At 50.4% G+C, this 19,161-nt stretch overlaps 1 protein-coding gene across 1 annotated transcript in view; it reads left to right on the forward strand.

The window, feature by feature from the left end:
- Positions 1 to 7,506: 7,506 nt before the first annotated feature.
- The window catches only part of NIPA1 (NIPA magnesium transporter 1), a 32,048-nt gene continuing 20,393 nt past the window's right edge, over positions 7,507 to 19,161 (forward strand). Inside the window, exon 1 of the mRNA XM_032259983.1 lies at positions 7,507 to 7,713. Within this exon, the coding sequence (XP_032115874.1) occupies positions 7,533 to 7,713 (181 nt within the window). The 5' untranslated portion in view covers positions 7,507 to 7,532. The remainder of the gene's footprint in view (positions 7,714 to 19,161) is intronic.

Consider the following 19,161-nt stretch of genomic DNA (forward strand, 5'->3'; position numbering starts at 1 on the left):
TGGAATGAGTAGACATTCCGAGACTGCTGCTCCTGTGCTCCTGGTGGCAGCCATTGTTGTTTGTTTGTTTGTTTTAGATGGAGTCTTGCTTTGTCGCCAGGCTGCAGTGCAGTGGCTCAATCTTAGCTCGTTGTAACCTCTGCCTCCCAGGTCCAAGTGATTCTCCTGCCTCAGCCTCCTGAGTAGCTGGGACTACAGGCGTGTGCCACCATACCTGCCTAATTTTTGTATTTTTAGTAGAGACGGGTTTCATCATGTTGGCCTGGATGGTCTCGATCTCCTGACCTCATGATCCACTGGCCTCCCAAAGTGCCGGGATTATAGGCGTGAGCCACCATGGCCAGCCATTTTTTTTTTTTTTTTTTAAGCGGAGTCCCACTCTGTTGCCCAGGCTGGAGTGAAGTGGTGACATCTCTGTTTACTGCAACCTCTGCCTCCCGGGTTCAGTGATTCCCCTGCCTCAGCCTCCCAAGTAGCTGGGACTACAGGAACACGCCACCACACCTGGCTAATTTTTTGTCTTTTTGGTAGAGACAGGGTTTCACTATGTTGGCCAGGCTGGTAATCTCCTGACCTCATGATCTGGCAGCCTCAGCCTCCCAAAGTGCTGGGATTACAGGCATGGGCCACTGCACCCAGCCAATGGCTGGCATTGTTGTTTCATTTTATTTTTTAGAGAAGAGGTCTTGCCACTTTGCCCAGGCTGGAGTGCGGTGGCTATTCATAGGCATGATTATAGAACCCTATAGCCTGACCTCGAGTGATCCTCCCACCTCAGGCTCCCAAGTCGCTGGGACTATCATTGGTGTGAGCCACCACACCCAGCTATGATGCTATTTGCTATCCTCCTTGAGGCGGTAACAGGTGTCATCTGTTGACAAATCTACTTCCACACTTGCTCACACACTCACTATTTTCCTTGTGAGTTTTAAAAAGTAAATCCCCAACATAATCATTTCACCTATAAATACTTTAGTAGTGACATGTAATAAAGACATTAACATGACCACAATGTTATTATCACACCCAACAAAATCAACCATCATTCCTTAACATTTATTTATTTTTTGAGATGGAGTCTTGCTCTGTCACACACGCTAGAGTGTAGTGGCGCGATCGGCTCACTGCAAACCACCTCCAGGTTCAAGTGATTGTCCTGCCTCAGCCTCCTGAGTAGCTCGGATTACAGGCACACACCACCATGACCAGCTAATTTTTTTATTTTTATTTTTTATTTTTAGTAGAGAGGAGGCTTCACCATGTTGTCCAGGATGGTCTCTGTCTCCCACCTTGTGATCCACCCGCCACAGCCTCCCAGACTGCTGGGATTACAGACCTGAGCCACTGTGCCCAGCCTCCTTAACATTATTTATGGCCTATTTGTGTTCAATTATTCTTGATTGTGGCCTCAGACATTAAAATAAAATAACATTTAATGCCAAAGACAATGGGACAATACCTACCCTTTTTTTTTGGCGGGGGGGAGTCTCGGTCTGTCGCCCAGGCTGGAGTGCAGTGGCTTGATTTCAGCTCACTGCAACCTCTGCCTCCCAGGTTCAAGCAATTATCTTGCTTCAGCCTCCCAAGTAGCTGGGACTGCAGGCGTGAGCCACCATGCCTGGCTAATTTTTTGTATTTTTTTAGTAGAGACGGGCTTTCACCATGTTGCCCAGGCTGGTCGCAAACTTCTCAATTCAGGCAATCCACCTGCCTTGGCTGCGCAAAGTGCTGGGATTACAGGCGTGAGCCACTGCACCTGGCCCCTACAATGTTTTAGAGAAAGAAAGTATGGACCAGACACGGTGGCTCACACCTGTAATCCCAGCACTTTGGGAGGCCCAGGTGGGCAGATACAAGGTCAAGAGTTTAAGACCAGCCTGGCTAATATGGTGAAACCCCATCTCTACTGAAAATACAAAAATTAGCCGAGTATGGTGCACTTGGCTGTAGTTCCATCTACTCAGGAGGCTGAGGCACAGGAATCGCTTTAACCCAAGAGGCAAATGTTGCAGTGAACAGAGATCACACCACCGCACTCCAGCCTGGGCGACAGAGCGTGACTCCGTCTCAAAAAAAAAGAAAAGAAAAAAGTATACCCTGAAAATGTTAAATTTGTCTAATATGGGGTTCAGGCAAACAATCTATTACATAAAAGAACTCAAAGACTACAATACCCATAGTTCTTTGCTATGTATCTCTACCTATCTATTACTACTCACTGAAAACTTTTCAGTAAGTTGAAAGATGGAGAAAACTTGGTAAATGGGTGGCGTGAAGAATGAACCCATTTAAATATTTATTTAAAGGCTGGGTGCGGTGGCTCGCACCTGTAATCCCAGCACTTTGGGAGGGTAAAGCAGGTGGATCACTTGAGGTCGGGAGGTTGAGACCAGCTGGCCAACATGACAAAACCACATCTCTGGTAAAAATACAAAAATTAGCCAGGTGTGGTGGCACGTGCCTGTAATCCCAGCTACTCAAGAGGCTGAGGCAGGAGAATTGCTTCAACCCAGGAAGCGGACGTTGCAGCGAGCCAAGATCACGCCAGTGTACTCCAGCCTGGGTAACAAAGCAAGACTCTGTCTTGGGGAAAAAAATATATTTAAGATAAAACAAATACAGAATTGTGAGTATATAGTCGTCTCTAGAAGCTATGTGTTTTGAAAAAGTAAAAAAAGAAAAAGACAAAAAATTGTAGGGAGCTGAAAAGCAGACTGATTTCCTCATATCTCCTTGCAAGGAGTCAATTGATAGCCTAAAATTGAAACACAGAGTTAAACATAACTCCCACCATCTTAGTGTTTCTGAGTTTAATGTTTCTTCTCTTCTCTCTCTTCCGATTTTTTTTTTTTGAGACAGGGTCTCACTTCTGTTGCCCAGGCTGGAGTGCAGTGGCTCGATCATGGCTCACTGTAGCCTCAACTTCCTGCATCAAATGATCCTCCCACAGCCTCCTGAGTAGCTGGGACTATAAGCACATGCTACCAGGCCTGGCTAAGTTTTGTATTCTTTTGTAGAGATTGGGTTTCACCATGTTGCCCAGGCTGGTCTCAAACACCTGGGCCCAAGTGATCTGCTGGCTTCAGCCTCCCAAATTACTGGGGCATGAGCCACAGTACGGAGCCTACTAACTTTGATTTTAGGTGTATCTTTTAGGAAGCAATATCTCATGGCAAAATAATGTTTATCATTCAGTAGTTACTTTAGTTTCATTTCAGTTTTTCTTGTTAAATCAAGCAAAATATAGTTTTATGTTTTTAATTAAAATGCCGCATGTGTTTCCCCATCAGATAAAATATGTCTGTCATTTAACCTATGTACTCCCATGGAAAAATGTCTCGAGTAAAATTATTATTATTTTTTTTTTAATATAGAGATGGGGGGGTGTCACCATGTTGGCCATGCTGGGCTCAAACTCCTGACCTCAGGTGATCCGCCCATCTCAGCCTCCCAAAGTGCTGAGATTACAGGCTTGAGCCACCGTGCCCGGCCTGGAGTAAAATTCTTAATGGTGATAATAGTTACTTTGGGGTCATGGAATTTGGGCTGGTTTTTATTCTTTGGTATTTACTGCATTTATTCATTTTGAAAAACAAGCACGCGGCCAGGTGTGGTGACTCATGCCTGTAATCCCAGCACTTTGGGAGGCCGAGGCATGTGGATCACAAAGCTAGGAGTTCAAGACCAGCCTGGCCAATATAGCGAAACCCTGTCTCTACTAAAAATACAAAAATTAGCTGGGCATGGTGGTGTGTGCCTATAGTCCCAGCTACTTGGGAAGCTGAGGCAGGAGAATTGCTTGAACCCAGGAGGCGGAGGTTGTGGTGAGCTGAGATCGTGCCATTGCACTCAGTCTGGGTAACAACAGTGAAATTCCGTCTCAAAAAAAAAAAAAAATACCTGGCAGTAGGGGGCCGGGCACAGTGGCTCATTCCTGTAATCCTAGCACTTTGGGAGGCCAAGGCAGGAGGATCACCTGAGGTCAGGAGTTCAAGAGCAGCCTGGCCAACATGGCAAAACCCTATGTCTATTAAAAATACAAAAAAATTAGCCAGGTGTAGTAGTGTCCGCCTGTAGTCCCTGCTACTTGGGAGGCTGAGGCAGGAGAATTGCTTGAACCTGTGAGGTAGAGGCTGCAGTGAGTGGAGGTCACGCCACTGCACTCCAGCATGGATGATACAACAAGACTCCGTTTCAAAAAGAAAAATACTGGCAATATTAGTTTTGGGTTTTTTTTTTTTTTTTTTGAGAGGGAGTCTTGTTCTGTCGCCAGGCTGGAGTGCAGTGGCGCAATCTCGGCTCACTGCAACCTCCGCCTCCTGGGTTCAAGCGATTCTTCTGCCTCAGCCTCCCGAGTAGCTGGGATTACAGGTGCGCACCACCATGCCTGGCTAATTTTTGTATTTTTAGTAGAGATGGGGTTTCACCATGTTGACCAGGATGGTCTTGATCTCTTGACCTTGTGATCCGCCCACCTCCGCCTCCCAAAGTGCTGGGATTACAGGCGTGAGCCACTGCGCCGGCGTGGCAGTATTAGTTAAGTGAATAATTGTATTATGTTGGCACTGCTGTTGCTGCTGCTTTCACTTGTTTGCTTCTTTGAGGTTTATGAACGAAGTTTTGACTTATTTCAAGAAAAACCATGGATTTGCAGAAGTATATACATACATATATATGTATGTATATACACAGAGAGATAGAGAGAGAGAGAGAGAGAAACAGACAGACAGACAGGGTCTTGCTCTATCACCCAGCCTGGAGTGCAGTGCTGGGATCTCAGCTCATTGCAACCTCTGCCTCCCTGGCTTAAGCAGTTCTTGTGCCTCAGCCTCCTGAGTAGCTGGGACCACAGGCTTGTGCTACCACACTCGCTAATTTTTCATATTTTAATAGAGAGCAGGGTTTCACCATTTTGGCCAGGCAGGTCTCGAACTCCTGGCCTCAAGGTCACCACCCACCTTGGCCTCCCAAAGTGCTGGGATTACTGACATGAGCCACTGTGCCTGGACTTCAGATATACATGTATTTATTTTATTTTATTTTATTTTACTTATTTATATTTTTTTAAAGACGGGGTTTCACCATGTTGGTCAGCCTGGTCTTGAACTCCCAACTTCAGGTGATCTGCCCACCTTGGCCTCCAAAGTGCTTGGATCACAGGCATGAGCCACCATGCTCGGCCTACATTTATTTTTTTATTATTTTTAATTTTTTTAAATATATCCTGGCTGGAAGAAGTACATTTAAACAGAATAATCAATCACTTCATACCGACTAGGATGGCAACAAAACAAAACAAAACAGAGACCCCAGCACAACAACAGCAACGAAAAGAAAAAAGACATCCAGGAAGGAACAAGCGTTGGTGAGAATGTGGAAAGCATGGAGCCCAAACATTGCTGGTGGGCATGTAAAATGATGCCACTGCATGGAGAAGTTTGGCAGTTTCTCAAAAAGTTAAGCATAGAATTGCTATGACTCAGCGATTCCACTCCTAGGTATGTCTCCAAAAGAATCTACACTGGGGACTCAGACACATAGGTTTACATCAGTGTTCATGGCAGCATTCTTCACAGCCGCCAACAGGTGGAACCCAAGTCTGTGGGCAGGTTGCATACATGTACACACAATGGAAGAGCACCCAACAGTTTGGGATAGTGAAGCTCTGGCACCTGGTACAGTATGGATGAACTTTGAAACCATTACGCCAAGCGAAATACGCCAGCCATGAAGGACAATACAGCGTGACGCCACTTGTATGACATACCTAGAACAGGCAGATGCACCCAGACACAAAGTCGGTTAGAGTTCCGAGGGTCTGAGGGGAGGAAGAGGTGGGATGACTGCTTAATGGCAACAGAGTTTCTGTTTGGGGTAATGGAAAGTCTTGGAAGCAGGTAGTGGTGATGGCTGCACAACATTGCCGAAGTGTAAGTGATGCCAGCGGATCATCCACTTGAGAGTGGGTAAAATGGCATCTGCTCTACATGTTACCACAATAAAAACACGCAATGGCTATTCATTCCGTGTAAAAGTTTTCAAGCAGAAATATTGTTATGTTATATTGCTTCATAAAATAATAATGAAGTATGCAAAGCTGCAAAAAAGTTTAAGCTTTTCAGGGCCGGGCGCGGTGGCTCAAGCCTGTAATCCCAGCACTTTGGGAGGCCGAGGCGGGTGGATCACGAGGTCAAGAGATCGAGACCATCCTGGTCAACATGGTGAAACCCCGTCTCTACTAAAAACTACAAAAAATTAGCTGGGCATGGTGGCGTGTGCCTGTAATCCCAGCTACTCAGGAGGCTGAGGCAGGAGAATTGCCTGAACCCAGGAAGCGGAGGTTGCGGTGAGCCGAGATGGTGCCATTGCACTCCAGCCTGGGTAACAAGAGCGAAACTCTGTCTCAAAAAAAAAAAAAAAAAAAAAAAGTTTAAGCTTTTCATTTGTTTGTGAGACAGTCTTGCTCTGTCGCCCAGGCTGGCGTGCAGGGGTGCAAAGACGACGCACTGCAACCTCCACCTCAAGCCAGTCTACCACCTCTGCCTCCAGAGCAGCTGGGGTAGGCACGCGCCATCACGCCCAGCTCATTAAATTTTTTAAAGAGAGTCTATGTTGCCCAGGCTGGTCTTGAACTGAGCTCAAGCGATCCACCAGACTCTGCCACCAAAGCGCTGGGATTACAGGCGTGTGCCACCGGGCCAGGTCTGTGGCATCACTTACAGTAAAGAAAACCTGGTAGCAACTTACCCAGCAATGGTTGAATGGTTACACAAATTATTATACTGTCATTAGAATAATCATAATTATGTAGCGATACAGAAACTGTTGGTGATATAATATTGAATAAAAAAGGACATTTCGTAAATTAATTGGAAACGTGAAAGTATGTACACATATGGGAATTGAGTCCCTTTAAAACATTTTTTCCTGTTTTTCAAGCTTTCTGTAATTTTGATAAAGTTTATTAAAATGAGAGAATTAGACGGTATGAACAGGAGCCCAGCGCCCCGCATGGAGGTGGCGGGGTCCCCTTCGCGCCGGGGGGTTGGGCCGGCCTCGGCTGAGGGCTCTGCGGGGGACGCGGCCCCGGGGTCACCACTCGAAAGTCGCGCGCTTCTCGGCGCTGGAAACTTACCCCGGCGTCCCATATTTCCTTGTGCGAAATCTGGGGGCCCCGGGTGCCCCGCCCCACCCAGCGCCTCCCCTGACCCCAGCCGCCGCCGCCGCCCCTCCCCCGCGCGCCTCCCGGTCCCCCTCCCCCGCGCGCCTCCCGGTCCCCCTCCCCCTTCTCGGTCCCCCTCCCCCGCGCGCCTCCCGGTCCCCCTCCCCCTTCCCGGTCCCCCTCCCCCGCGCGCCTCCCGGTCCCCCTCCCCCCTCCCGGTCCCCCTCCCCCCCGCGCGCCTCCCGGTCCCCCTCCCCCCCCCGCGCGCCTCCCGGTCCCCCTCCCCCCCGCGCGCCTCCCGGTCCCCCTCCCCCGCGGGGTGCGGCGCGCAGGCGCAGGCGCGGAGGGCGGGCGGGCGCGCGCGGGCGGAATGGGGACTGCAGCTGCGGCGGCGGCGGCGGCGGCGGCGGCGGCGGCGGCCGGGGAGGGGGCGCGCAGCCCGAGCCCCGCCGCCGTGTCGCTCGGCCTGGGCGTGGCCGTGGTGTCGAGCCTGGTGAACGGGTCCACGTTCGTGCTGCAGAAGAAGGGCATCGTGCGCGCCAAGCGGCGAGGTAGGGCGGGCGGGCGGGCGTGTGGGGGCGGCGGGCGCCGCTGGGGGCGCCGGGGCCGGGTCGGGGCGGGGCGGGGCTGGGGCGCGGGCTGCGCGGGCGGGTGCCCCCCGGGGGTCCTGGCGCTGGGGCCCCCGGAGCGGCCCGGGCATCACAGGTGCGTCCTGAGCGTCCGGCTCTTCTCCGTTCCCGGCGGCTGGAGCGGCCTGCGCGGGGCGCGCTTCCCGGCCGACTTTCTCCCTCGCCCCGACCCCGGCCCGGCCCCGGCCTCGCCCCCGCCGCCTCGTCACCCTCGCTGGGGCCGCGGCCCGGGCCGGGAGTCTCCGGCGGACGCGTTCCTGGGGTGCTGGAGCCCTGTGCGCGGCCCGCTCCTGGATGCGCTCGGGAGAGCGAGACCCGGGGTTTCCGCGCCCGCTGGAGCCACGCGGGTGCAGTAGGAGGACCCGGGGGGCCTCGGGGCGCTGCGTTCCCGCGCGGGTGCCGGACGGAGCCCGCTGCGGTTACACTCGCACCAGGTGACTCCGGGACCGTCAGTGTGGACAGCGCGCGGGCAGACCCGGCACCACGCCCGGGCCGCAGCCCAGTGGCCCCGCCGCTCTGGGGGCCGAGCCCTGCGGGGCGTCTGTGCTGGGAGGTTCGGGACGGGACGCTGTTGCCAACGCACGATGTGGCGGCCTGTGAACCAGTCCGTTTCCAGAGAGACGGAGAGTCTGTGGCTCTTGGCCGCATTCTCAGACGAAGGCTCTTAAGAGCTCCCTGGGAAGGCTGCGGCCGCCGGGTCACGGGTTGTCAAAAAAAGTAAAGTCATTTCATAGTTGACATTCTGGAACGCAGGTGAAACTTTCCCTGAGCGAGCCAGGCGTGCCTGCAGACAGGAGGTAAAGGGCCCGACAGGCTCAAAGGAAAATATAAAACCATGGGCACTTTAAGGAATTCATCTTTGAGGTGAAAGCAGTCTTCCCACAAATTTTAATTTAACAGAATTAGATAAAACCAAGCATGATTTCCCAAGGACGTAGATGTGTCTGTCCCTGAGGCACACACACACCACAGCCACGCTTCAGGGAGCACCTGTCCGCGTGCCAGGCCTCAGGACTGGGTGAGATGGTCCACCGCGTGGCCTTGTAGGTAGGACAGCCCGCGAAAGCAGCTCACCTCCCCAGTCCACGGCTGGAGCATGAGCATGAGGAAGAGACACAAACCGGAGTAGAAGAACATCTTGCGATACACCTGACCAGTCCTCTCTGAAGGTCATGGAATCTAGAAGCCGGTCACACCAGAAGGAGCCCAAGGACACATGAACACCAAATGTAAGACTTTATGGAAAAACGAAGGAAATCTGAAGATAGGCTTTAGTTAGTTTTCTAAAAAAATTGAGTAAAACTGTGTATTTCATCCCAGCTCACGTGGTTCAAAGGAATTGGTAAATAAGAAAATAAACAGACAAGCCTTTTAAACAAACATGATAGATGCTGTTTCTTATATCTACATACTATGCTTTTATTTATTAAATTTAATTTTTTTTTTTGAGGTGGAGTCTCAGTCTGTCACCCAGGCTGGAGTGCAGTGGTGCGATCTCAGCTCACTGCAACCTCTGCCTCCCAGGTTCAAGCGATTCTCCTGCCTCAGCCTCCCGAGTAGCTGGGATTACAGGCGTCCACCACCACGCCCAGCTAATTTTTGTATATTTGGTGGAGATGAGTTTCACCATGTTGGCCAGTCTGGTCTCGAACCCCAACCTCAGGTGATCCGCCTGCCTCGGCTTCGCGAAGTGCTGGGATTACATACCACCATACCCAACCGTTATTATTATTATTTTTATTTTTATTATTATTATTTTTTGAGACGGAGTTTCGCTCTTGTTACCCAGGCTGGAGTGCAATGGCGCGATCTCCGCTCACTGCAACCTCCGCCTCCTGGGTTCAGGCAATTCTCCTGCCTCAGCCTCCTAAGTAGCTGGGACTACAGGCGCGCGCCACCATGCCCAGCTGATTTTTTGTATTTTTTGTAGAGACGGAGTTTCACCATGTTGACCAGGATGGTCTCGATCTCTTGACCTCGTGATCCACCCGCCTCGGCCTCCCAAAGTGCTGGGATTACAGGCGTGAGCACGCGCCCGGCTGTTATTATTATTTTTAAGCCCCAGATGTTGCACGGTGTTAGGCCTTATTCCTACCACTCTGGAGAGTCTCCTGTCCTGGAGGTCATTAGTGCCTCAGTTCTACCTGGTGCGGACCTGAGGTCCTTCCCATCCCTGTGAGCCACCTGTCAGGGTGAGCTGAGAGAGCAGTCTGTGGGGACAGTCACTTATGGCTGAGAGGCATTGTTCTGGGATTTGGTTAGTAAGTAGAAGAGAAAAGGAGATGAAAACGTGTATGGGGGAGTTGAATGCCTCCCGCTAAGGAAGGCGGGGTATGAGGGTGTCTGACACCAGGGAACAGACTCCAGTCCCTCGAGGCACCAAGGTATTGCTGATTCTCCCAGTAGGTGGCAAACCCATAGGGACTGCAGCAACTTCAATTCTCGATTCTTCAGAAGAAAGAATTTGACTGAGGGGCATAAAGTGGAACTTAGGCAAATTTTAGAGCAGGAGTGAATTTTTTTTTTTTTTTTTGGAGACTGCCTAGCTCTGTTGCCCAGGAGTACAGTGGCACAATCTTGGCTCACTGCAGCCTCCTTCTTCCAGGCTCAAGCAGTTCTCCTGCCTCAGCCTCCCAAGTAGTTGGGATTACAGGCACACACTACCACGTCCAGCTAATTTTTGTATTTTAGTAGAGATGGGGTTTCACTATGTTGGCCAGGCTGGTCTTGAACTCCTGACCTCAGGTGATCCGCCCGCCTTGGCCTCCCAAAGTGGTGGGATTATAGGCATGAGCCACCGCGCCCAGCCAAAAGTTTATTAAAAAGCTTTAGAACAGGAACGAAAGGAAGTAAAGTACACTTGGAAGAGGGCTGAGCAGGCAACTTGAGCAACGAAGTGCCACCATTAATTACATGCTTCCCCAGCAGCCACCCGGTGCCACAGATTCAGGCTAGCTGGGTTACTTGTGGTGGTAGAAGATAGATGTAGTCTTGTTTCACTGTCTGCTTTGAATTGTTGAACAGATACTGATGAAGCTCTTAAAATGCTCCAGGCATTACGTAGGTGTTGACAATACAGCAGTTTTAAAATCTGCTTGCCATAAAATCCTTTTCTACATCTGTTACAAGCAGCAGAATTGACCAGTATGAAGTGACAGGAACAGAGGATGAGAGAGGACAGGGGAGACTATACACAAGAACCAGAGAGTGAAGCTCTTGCTTTAAGGGAGACCTAGCCTGATGGTTTCTTATGCTGGAGAAAGTTGTGTCTTACTGAAATTTTAAGCTTTAAAATTAGGGCCGGGCGCGGTGGCTCAAGCCTGTAATCCCAGCACTTTGGGAGGCCGAGGCGGGTGGATCACGAGGTCAACAGATCGAGACCATCCTCGTCAACATGGTGAAACTCCGTCTCTACTAAAACTACAAAAAATGAGCTGGGCATGGTGGCGCGTGCCTGTAATCCCAGCTACTCAAGAGGCTGAGGCAGGAGAATTGCCTGAACCCGGGAGGCGGAGGTTGCGGTGAGCCGAGATCGCGCCATTGCACTCCAGCCTGGGTAACAAGAGCGAAACTCTGTCTCAAAAAAAAAAAAAAATTAAAAAAAATTTTTTTTGGTGGATTTAAGGGTAGAAATGCAGTTGTGTTATGTGGATATACTGCACAGTGGTGAAGTCTGGGCCTTTAGTGTAACGTCACCTGAATATAACGTTTCATCCCTCCCACACTTCCCCTCAGGCTAACCCAGCTAGCCTGAATCTGTGGCACCGGGTGGTCACTGGGGAAGTATGAAATTAAAGAAGGCACTTGATCGCCCGAGTTGCCCACTCAGCCCTCTTCCAAGTATACTTTACTTCCTTCCATTCCTGTTCATTTGGCGTTTCCAGTGCCTGTTATTCTGCTCTCTATGTCTGAAAGTCAAAACCACATGTTCTCACTTGTAAGTGGGAGCTAAACAATGAAAGGTCAAACTCTACATGAATTTCCAGGTGGTAGCATTTCTAGATCTGAGATTCGAGAGAGTCTCATCTTCAGGGGAGCCAGGCTTTGGTCACGGTCCTTCTACTGGGGGGTTTGAGGCACAGCTTCCTCTTTCATTTTTAAAAGAACTTCCCAGAGAATCAGCGAGATTCACACAGTACATCTCCCAGTAGGCCAGGGAGCATGCTCTAAGCACAGTCTCAGATGGGACCACCTGGCTTCTTTGCCATGCCTTTGGATGACATGCTGTGGGAAGTGGGCAGGAGGCACGTGGGTCGTGTTTGGTGTCAGAGCCTCATTGAAGCAGGGCTTATGGAAGAGAAACACTCACAGGTGTGGAGACATTTGTGGAAAGCCCATGGCAACATTAGAATAGCAGTGCCTTCACCCAGGAGGTGCCACAGAGGCTAGGTGTACCTGGGTGGGTGAGGATGGGCCCAAAGTCAGGCTGCACAAGAGGGCTGCCATTGAAGGGTTCGCCTGGCTGCCCTGGGACGGGCTTCCAGGCGACAGTCTCAGGAAAGTTGTGTGTTTTAGAATTTGCTAAACACTGTAAGAATTGGGTGTGGCCAGGCATGATGGCTCACACCTGTAATCCCAGCGCTTTGGGGAGGCCAAGGTGGGAGGATCACCTGAGGTCAGGAGTTTGAGACCAGCCTGGCCAACATAGTGAAAATACAGAAATTAGCCAGATGTGGTGGCAGGTGACTGTAATCCCAGCTAGTCGGGAGGCTGAGGCAGGAGAATTGCTTGAACCCGGGAGGTGGAGGTTGCAGTGAGCTGTGATTGCACCATTGCACTCCAGCCTGGGCAACAAGAGCAAAAACTCTGTCTCAAAAAAAAAAAAAAAAAAAAGAAAAAAGAATTGGGTGGGTGGCTGGGCGTGGTGGCTCATGCCTGTGATCCCAGCACTTTGGAAGGCCGAGGTCAGGAGTTCAAGTCCAGCCTGGCCAACATGATGAAACCCTGTCTGTACTAAAAATACGACAATTAGCTGGGTGTGGTGGCAGGTGCCACTAATCCCAGCTACTCAGGAGGCTAAGGCAAGAGAATCACTTGAAGCTGGGAGGCAGAGGTTGCAATGAGCCGAGATGCCATTATTGCACTCCAGCCTGGGCAATAAGAGTGAAACTTCATCTCAAAAAATAAAAAGAATTGGGTAGGTAGCGGGAGGTAGAAGTTGCAGTGAGTCGAGATCATGCGACTGCCCTCCAGCCTGGGCAAGAGTGAGACTTTGTCTCAAAAGCAAAAAAAAAAAACAAAAAAAAACAAAAAGGCGAGGTGCAGTGGCTCACTCCTATCATCCCAGAACTTTGGGAGGCCAAGGAGGGTGGATCACAAGGTCAGGAGATCGAGACCATTCTGGCTAACATGATGAAACCCTGTCTCTACTAAAAATACAAAACTTAGTTGCGCATGGTGGTGCACAACTGTAGTCCCAGCTTCTCAGGAGGCTGAGACAGGAGAATCGCTTGAACCTCCGAGGTGGAGGCTGCTGGGAGCCGAGATTGAGCCACTATACTCTAGTGTGGGCAAACAGAGTGAGACTCCATCTCAATAAAAAATAAAAAGAAAGAAATGCTGGGCGCGGTGGCTCACGCCTGTAATCCCAGCACTTTGGGAGGCTGAGGTGGGCAGATAATTGAGGTCAGGAGTTCAAGACCAGCCCGGCTGACATGGTGAAACCCCGTCTCTACAAAAATACAAAAATTACCCAGGCATGGTGGCGCATGCCTGCAGTTCCAGCCACTTAGGAGGCTGAGCCAAGAGAATTGCCTGAACCTGGGAGTGAGCTGAGATCCCACCACTGCTCTCCACTTCAGCCTGGGCTACGGAGTAGGCTCTGTATCAAAAAAAAAAAAAAAAAAAAAGCAGGGGGTGGGGGAGTGGTATATAGTATTGTTGCTAAGTTCCAGTGGCACGATCTCAGCTCACCGCAACCTCCGCCTCCTGGGTTCAAGCAATTCTCCTGCCTCAGCCTCCCGAGTAGCTGGGACTACAGGCACGCGCCACCACTCCCGGCTAATTGTTGTAGTTTTAGCAGAGCCGTGGTTTCACCATGTTGGCCAGGATGGTCTCGATCTCTTGACCTCATGATCCGCCCACCTCGGCCTCTCAAAGTGCTGGGAGTGCAGGCGTGAGCCACTGCGCCCGGCCCCCTTGCCTTTCTTTTGAGAGGAAGTCTCACTCCATCTCCCAGGCTGGAGTGCAGTGGTGTGAACTTGGCTCACTACAACCTCCGCCTCCCAGTTTCAAGGGATTCTTCTGCCTCAGCATCCCCAGTAGCCGGGACCACAGGCATCTGCCACCACACCTGGCTAATTTTCGTATTTTTAGTAGACACAGAGTTTCATCATGTTGTCCAGGCTAGTCTTGAACTCCTAACATCAAGTGATCTGCCTGTTACAGCCTCCCAACTTATGTCTAAATTTGTAGTCTGTCTTGAGTTGACTTTTGTGTATGGTGACAGATAGGGGTCCAGTTTTACTCTTCTGCACATGGTTATTAAGTTTTCCTAGGTCAGGTATGGTGGCTCACACCTGTAATCCTAGCACTTTGGGAGGCCAAGGTGGGTGGATCACCCGAGGTTGTGAGTTTGAGACCAGACTGACCAACATGGAGAAACCCCGTCTCTACTACAAATACAAAATTAGCCGGGTGTGGTGGCGTATTCCTGTAATCCCAGCTACTTGGGAGGCTGAGGCAGGAGAATCACTTGAACCCGGAGGCGGAGGTCACTCCAACCTGGGCAACAAGAGCAAAACTCCATCTCAAAAAAAAAAAAAACCAGTTTTCCTAGCTACATTTATTGAAGAGCGTGTCCTTTCCCCAGGGTATGTTCTTGATGTCTTTGTTGAAGATCAATGGGAGTAAATATGTGGATTTGTTTCTGAGTTCTCTATTCTGTCCAATTGGTCTGTGTGTCTTTTCATACAAATACCGAGCTGTTTTGGTTACTCAAGCCTTGTAATTTGTTTTGAAGTCAGGTAGTGGGATGTCTTCAGCTTTGTTCTTTTGCTCAGGATTGCTTTGGCTATTTGGGCTCCTTTTTGGCTTCAATGCATTTTTGCTTTTTTTCTATTTCCCTGAAAAATGTTGCCATTATTTATTTATCTATTTTTTTGAGACAGAGTCTTGCTCTGTCACCCAGGCTGGAGTGCAGTGGCATGATCTCAGGTCACTGCAACCTCTCTCTTCCGGGTTCAAGCAATTCTCCTGCCTCAGCCTCCCAAGTAGCTGGGATTACAGGTACCCGCCATCACCCCTGGCTAATTTTTGTCTTTTTAGTACAGATGGGGTTTCACCATGTTGGCCAGGCTGGTCTCTTAACTCCTGACTTCTGGTGATCCACTGGCCTTGGGCTTTCAAAGTGCTAGGATTATAGACGTGAGCCACTGTGCTTAGCTGTCGCTGTTATCTTGATAGGGATTGCATTGACTTCCAGCATTATCTGCTACAGCCAAATATTGGAAAAAACCCAGGTGTCATCAACTGAAGGATGGCTTGCAAAATGTGGTCTATATATAAAATGCATCCAGCCTTCCAGAGGAAGGCAGTTCTCATATGCACTGCAACACAGAGGACTTTGTGCTGAGCGAAGCAAGCCAGTCACAAATGACAAAGCCTATGTGACTCCGCTTGTGTGAGGCACCCACAGCAATGACATTCCTAGAGACAGGAAGTCGTGTTGTGGTTCCTGGGGCTGGGGGAGGGGAATGGGAGTTGCTGTTGGTGGGTGCAGAGCTCAGTGTGGGAGGCGGGGAAGTGTGGAGGTGGGTGGATGGTTGCACGGCGCTGTCGGTGTACGTCATAGGACTGAGCTGAATACTTAAGAATGGTTAAGATGATGAAGCTGATGTTATGTATATTTTACCTAAGTAAAAAATCCTTTTCAGATTTTGTAGTCTCCTCCCTGAGAGGGGTGCTGCCTTCAGTGCAGCCAGGCTGTGGAGACGCGGAGGGAAAGGGAGTTGTCTCATCAGTGTGGAAGCTGAGATCAAAGAGTCCCATTCTGGGTCCCCGAGCCTTCCACACATGCAGTTTCTGAAGGGCAGGGGCTCCCTGGCTCTGGGGTGGACGTGTTCTTTCTCGTTGCCTTTCCTGTCATTTCTCCCTCCTCACACCAGGAACGCTCCCGCCCCCAGATGGAGACAGAGCAAGCAGTTAGCTCCAGGTGCTTCTGGGGACGCTCCAGACCCTGACGTGGGGACATGGGGTCATGCTGCCCCCTGTGTCTCCCTGTGCGTGTCCTCAGCCCCCAGCCCCTCCCGTCCCCTGGCCCTGAGGGATGATGGCCTGTTCAGTTGTTTGCATTCCCCCATCCCACCTCTTCCAGGGCTGTGTCCACTGGAGGAATGGGCTGGACACTGAGCAGAGGCATCTAACTGGCCATCGGGAACCACAGGGTGAGGAGGGCAAACCTGAGCCTTTTCTTTTAGGAAAGGTTTTTGGAGCTGTCTTCAAATGCCTCAGAGCTGACCTCACTTTTACCTTTCACTAAGCGGCAGGATCTAGGGTTACTGCCAGCTCTGATCTTTATCTGACGTGAGAGGAGATCACTGATGTGAGTGTGGTGAGAAGGGGCCTTTGAATGGCTCGCAGCCTGTGCTTGGTTTCCTTCATGCTGTTTTCATCAGAAGAGGAGATAAAGGAGGGCTGCTGGGTACTGAGCCCCACGGTGTCCCAGACTCCTGTTCTGCCGTGGACTGGGCTCAGCTGGGCGACTCTGCAGCAGCTGCAGGCAGATGGTGGCCGAGGCTGGAGACAACTCAGTGCTGGATGCCAGCCACACAGATGGCATCTTCACTTCAGTGTGGGGTGGCCGTAAAGCCGAGGGCTTGCTGAGCGTTGCTCTCTCTGCTCTCCTTCCCTCCGTCCCTACGGCTTCTTCACATGGGACTCCCTTGGGCCTCCTCAGAGTATGTGGTCTCTGGGAAGCCAGACCCCTTCCATGGTGGGCGGCCTGCCCTTGGCACAACTTCCTAAGGACTGGGGTGGAAGCTTGGTGAATCCTCGTAATGCTGCTCCTGCGACGTCTCAAGTGCAGTGTGGGAGGAGATGTACAAGGATGTGAATCCCCCGGCAAGATGCAGAAGAGGAGGTTCAGATTTGCAGAGATCCTGACACGCGCCTGGCCACACAACAGGCAGTGCTGGGATGTGAACACAGCTGATGCTGATTTTTATGTTCTCTCACCTTGCCTCCCATTGGGCAGTGAGGGGAAAGATAGATAAATCCACCTACAGATAAGGCAGTTTTTTTTTTTTTTTTTTGAGACGGAGTTTCACTCATGTTACCCAGGCTGGAGTGCAATGGCGCGATCTCGGCTCACCGCAACCTCCGCCTCCTGGGTTCAGGCAATTCTCCTGCCTCAGCCTCCTGAGTAGTTGGGATTACAGGCACGCACCACCATGCCCAGCTAATTTTTTGTATTTTTAGTAGAGACGGGGTTTCACCATGTTGACCAGGATGGTCTCGATCTTTTGACCTCGTGATCCACCCGCCTCGGCCTCCCAAAGTGCTGGGATTACAGGCTTGAGCCACCGCGCCCGGCCGGCAGTTTTTTTAAAACAGGTTCTTGCTCTGTCATCCAGGCTGGAGTGCAGTGGCACGATCTTGGCTCACTGCAGCTTTGACCTCCAGGGCTCAAGGGATCCTCCCACCCCAGCCTCCTGAGTAGCACCACCAACACCTCCAGCTGGTTTTAATTTTTTTGGACGAGATTTTGCTATGTTGCCCAGGCTGGTCTTGAACTCCTAGGCTCAAGTGATCCTCCACCTCAGCCTCCCAAAGTGCTGGGATTACATGTGTGAGCCATCATGCATGGCCCCAGATAAGGCTTTTCTACCAGGAGGGACTTAACTATTTATTTAGAAAAATCTGGTACTCTGATGCTGGGCAAGTAGAAATTCATTCTCATTCTCATGATAGAAGCAGGGAGACATCACCAACGTAAACTTCTACATGAAAGAAACAATCCTTGGTCTTATTGAACTGCCATTGGACAGTGTACATTTTGCCCTCAAAAATATTTATACATATAGTATAAATATAATTTATAGTTTCAGTTCTTTCTTTATTTTTTTAGAGATGAGGCCTCACTATGTTGATCAGGCTGGTCTCCAGCTCCCAGCCTCAAGTGACTCTTCCATCTCAGCCTCCCAAACTGCTAGGATTCCAGGTGTGAGCCACCAAACCCAGCTATTTTCACCTTTTTTTTTTTTAGATGGAGTCTTGCTCTGTAGCCCAGGTTGGAGTGCAGTGTCGAGGTCTCGGCTCACTGCAACCTCTGCCTCCCGGGTCCCGGTTCAAGCAATTCTCCTACCTCAGCTCCCCAAGCAGGTGGGATTACAGGCATGAGCCACCATGCCCAGCTAATTTTTGTATTTTTTAGTAGAGATGGGATTTCATCATGTTGGCCAGTCTGGTCTTGAACTCCTGACCTCATGATCCACCTGCCTCGGCCTCCCAAAGTGCTGGGATTATAGGTGTGAGCCACTGTGCCCGGCCTATTTTCACTTCTTTAATGAAGCCCTTAATGAATAGCCAATTCCTTTTTTGTTTACCATGAGGGACTAGAAAAGATCACTTTTCACAAAGGCAATGTTCAGTCTCACACTCTGATACTTCTTGGCTGGGAGCCTAGGAATGTAAACTAGTCCCTTTCAGATGTTGCCAGGGCCTCTGTGAGAGACTGTGTCCCCGACCCAGGCAGGGACAAGGCTGCCTGACTTGTGCCCAGCCGGGGCTCTTTACTGCGTTGTAATTATTCAGCAGAGTATATCTTGAGTTCCCAGACCTGGGCTTCGTCATGTTTTTAAAAAGCATTTTTTTCCTGATTATAGAATAGTCATTGTTTAAAATCTGGACAGTACAGAAAACAGTGGCTGGGAAAGTGGAAATTATTCATCTCTCTACCTGGAAGTGCTGCTATTACAATTCAAGTATATTGCTTTCTTTTGAGATGGAAGCTCACTCTGTCGCCCAGGCTGGAGTGCAGTGGTGCAATCTCAACTTACTGCAACGTCTGCCTCCTGGGTTAAAGTGATTCTCGTGCCTCAGTCTCCTGAGTAGCTAGTAATACAGACACATGCCACCATGCCTGGGTAATTTTTTGTAGTTTTTGGGATTTCACCATGTTGGCCAGGATGGTATCAAGCTCCTGACCTCATGATCCGCCTGCCTGGCCTCTCAAAGTGCAGGGATTACAGGCGTGAGCCACCATGCCCGGCATAAAAACCTTTTTTATTTTTTGAGACGGAGTTTCACTCTTGTTACCCAGGCTGGAGTGCAATGGCACGATCTCGGCTCACTGCAACCTCCGCCTCCTGGGTTCAGGCAATTCTCCTGCCTCAGCCTCCTGAGTAGCTGGGACTACAGGCACGTGCCACC

The sequence above is a fragment of the Sapajus apella genome, unplaced genomic scaffold (genome assembly GCF_009761245.1).
Source record: "Sapajus apella isolate SASKATOON/1434 unplaced genomic scaffold, GSC_monkey_1.0 scaffold113, whole genome shotgun sequence".
Classification (NCBI taxonomy): domain Eukaryota; kingdom Metazoa; phylum Chordata; class Mammalia; order Primates; family Cebidae; genus Sapajus; species Sapajus apella.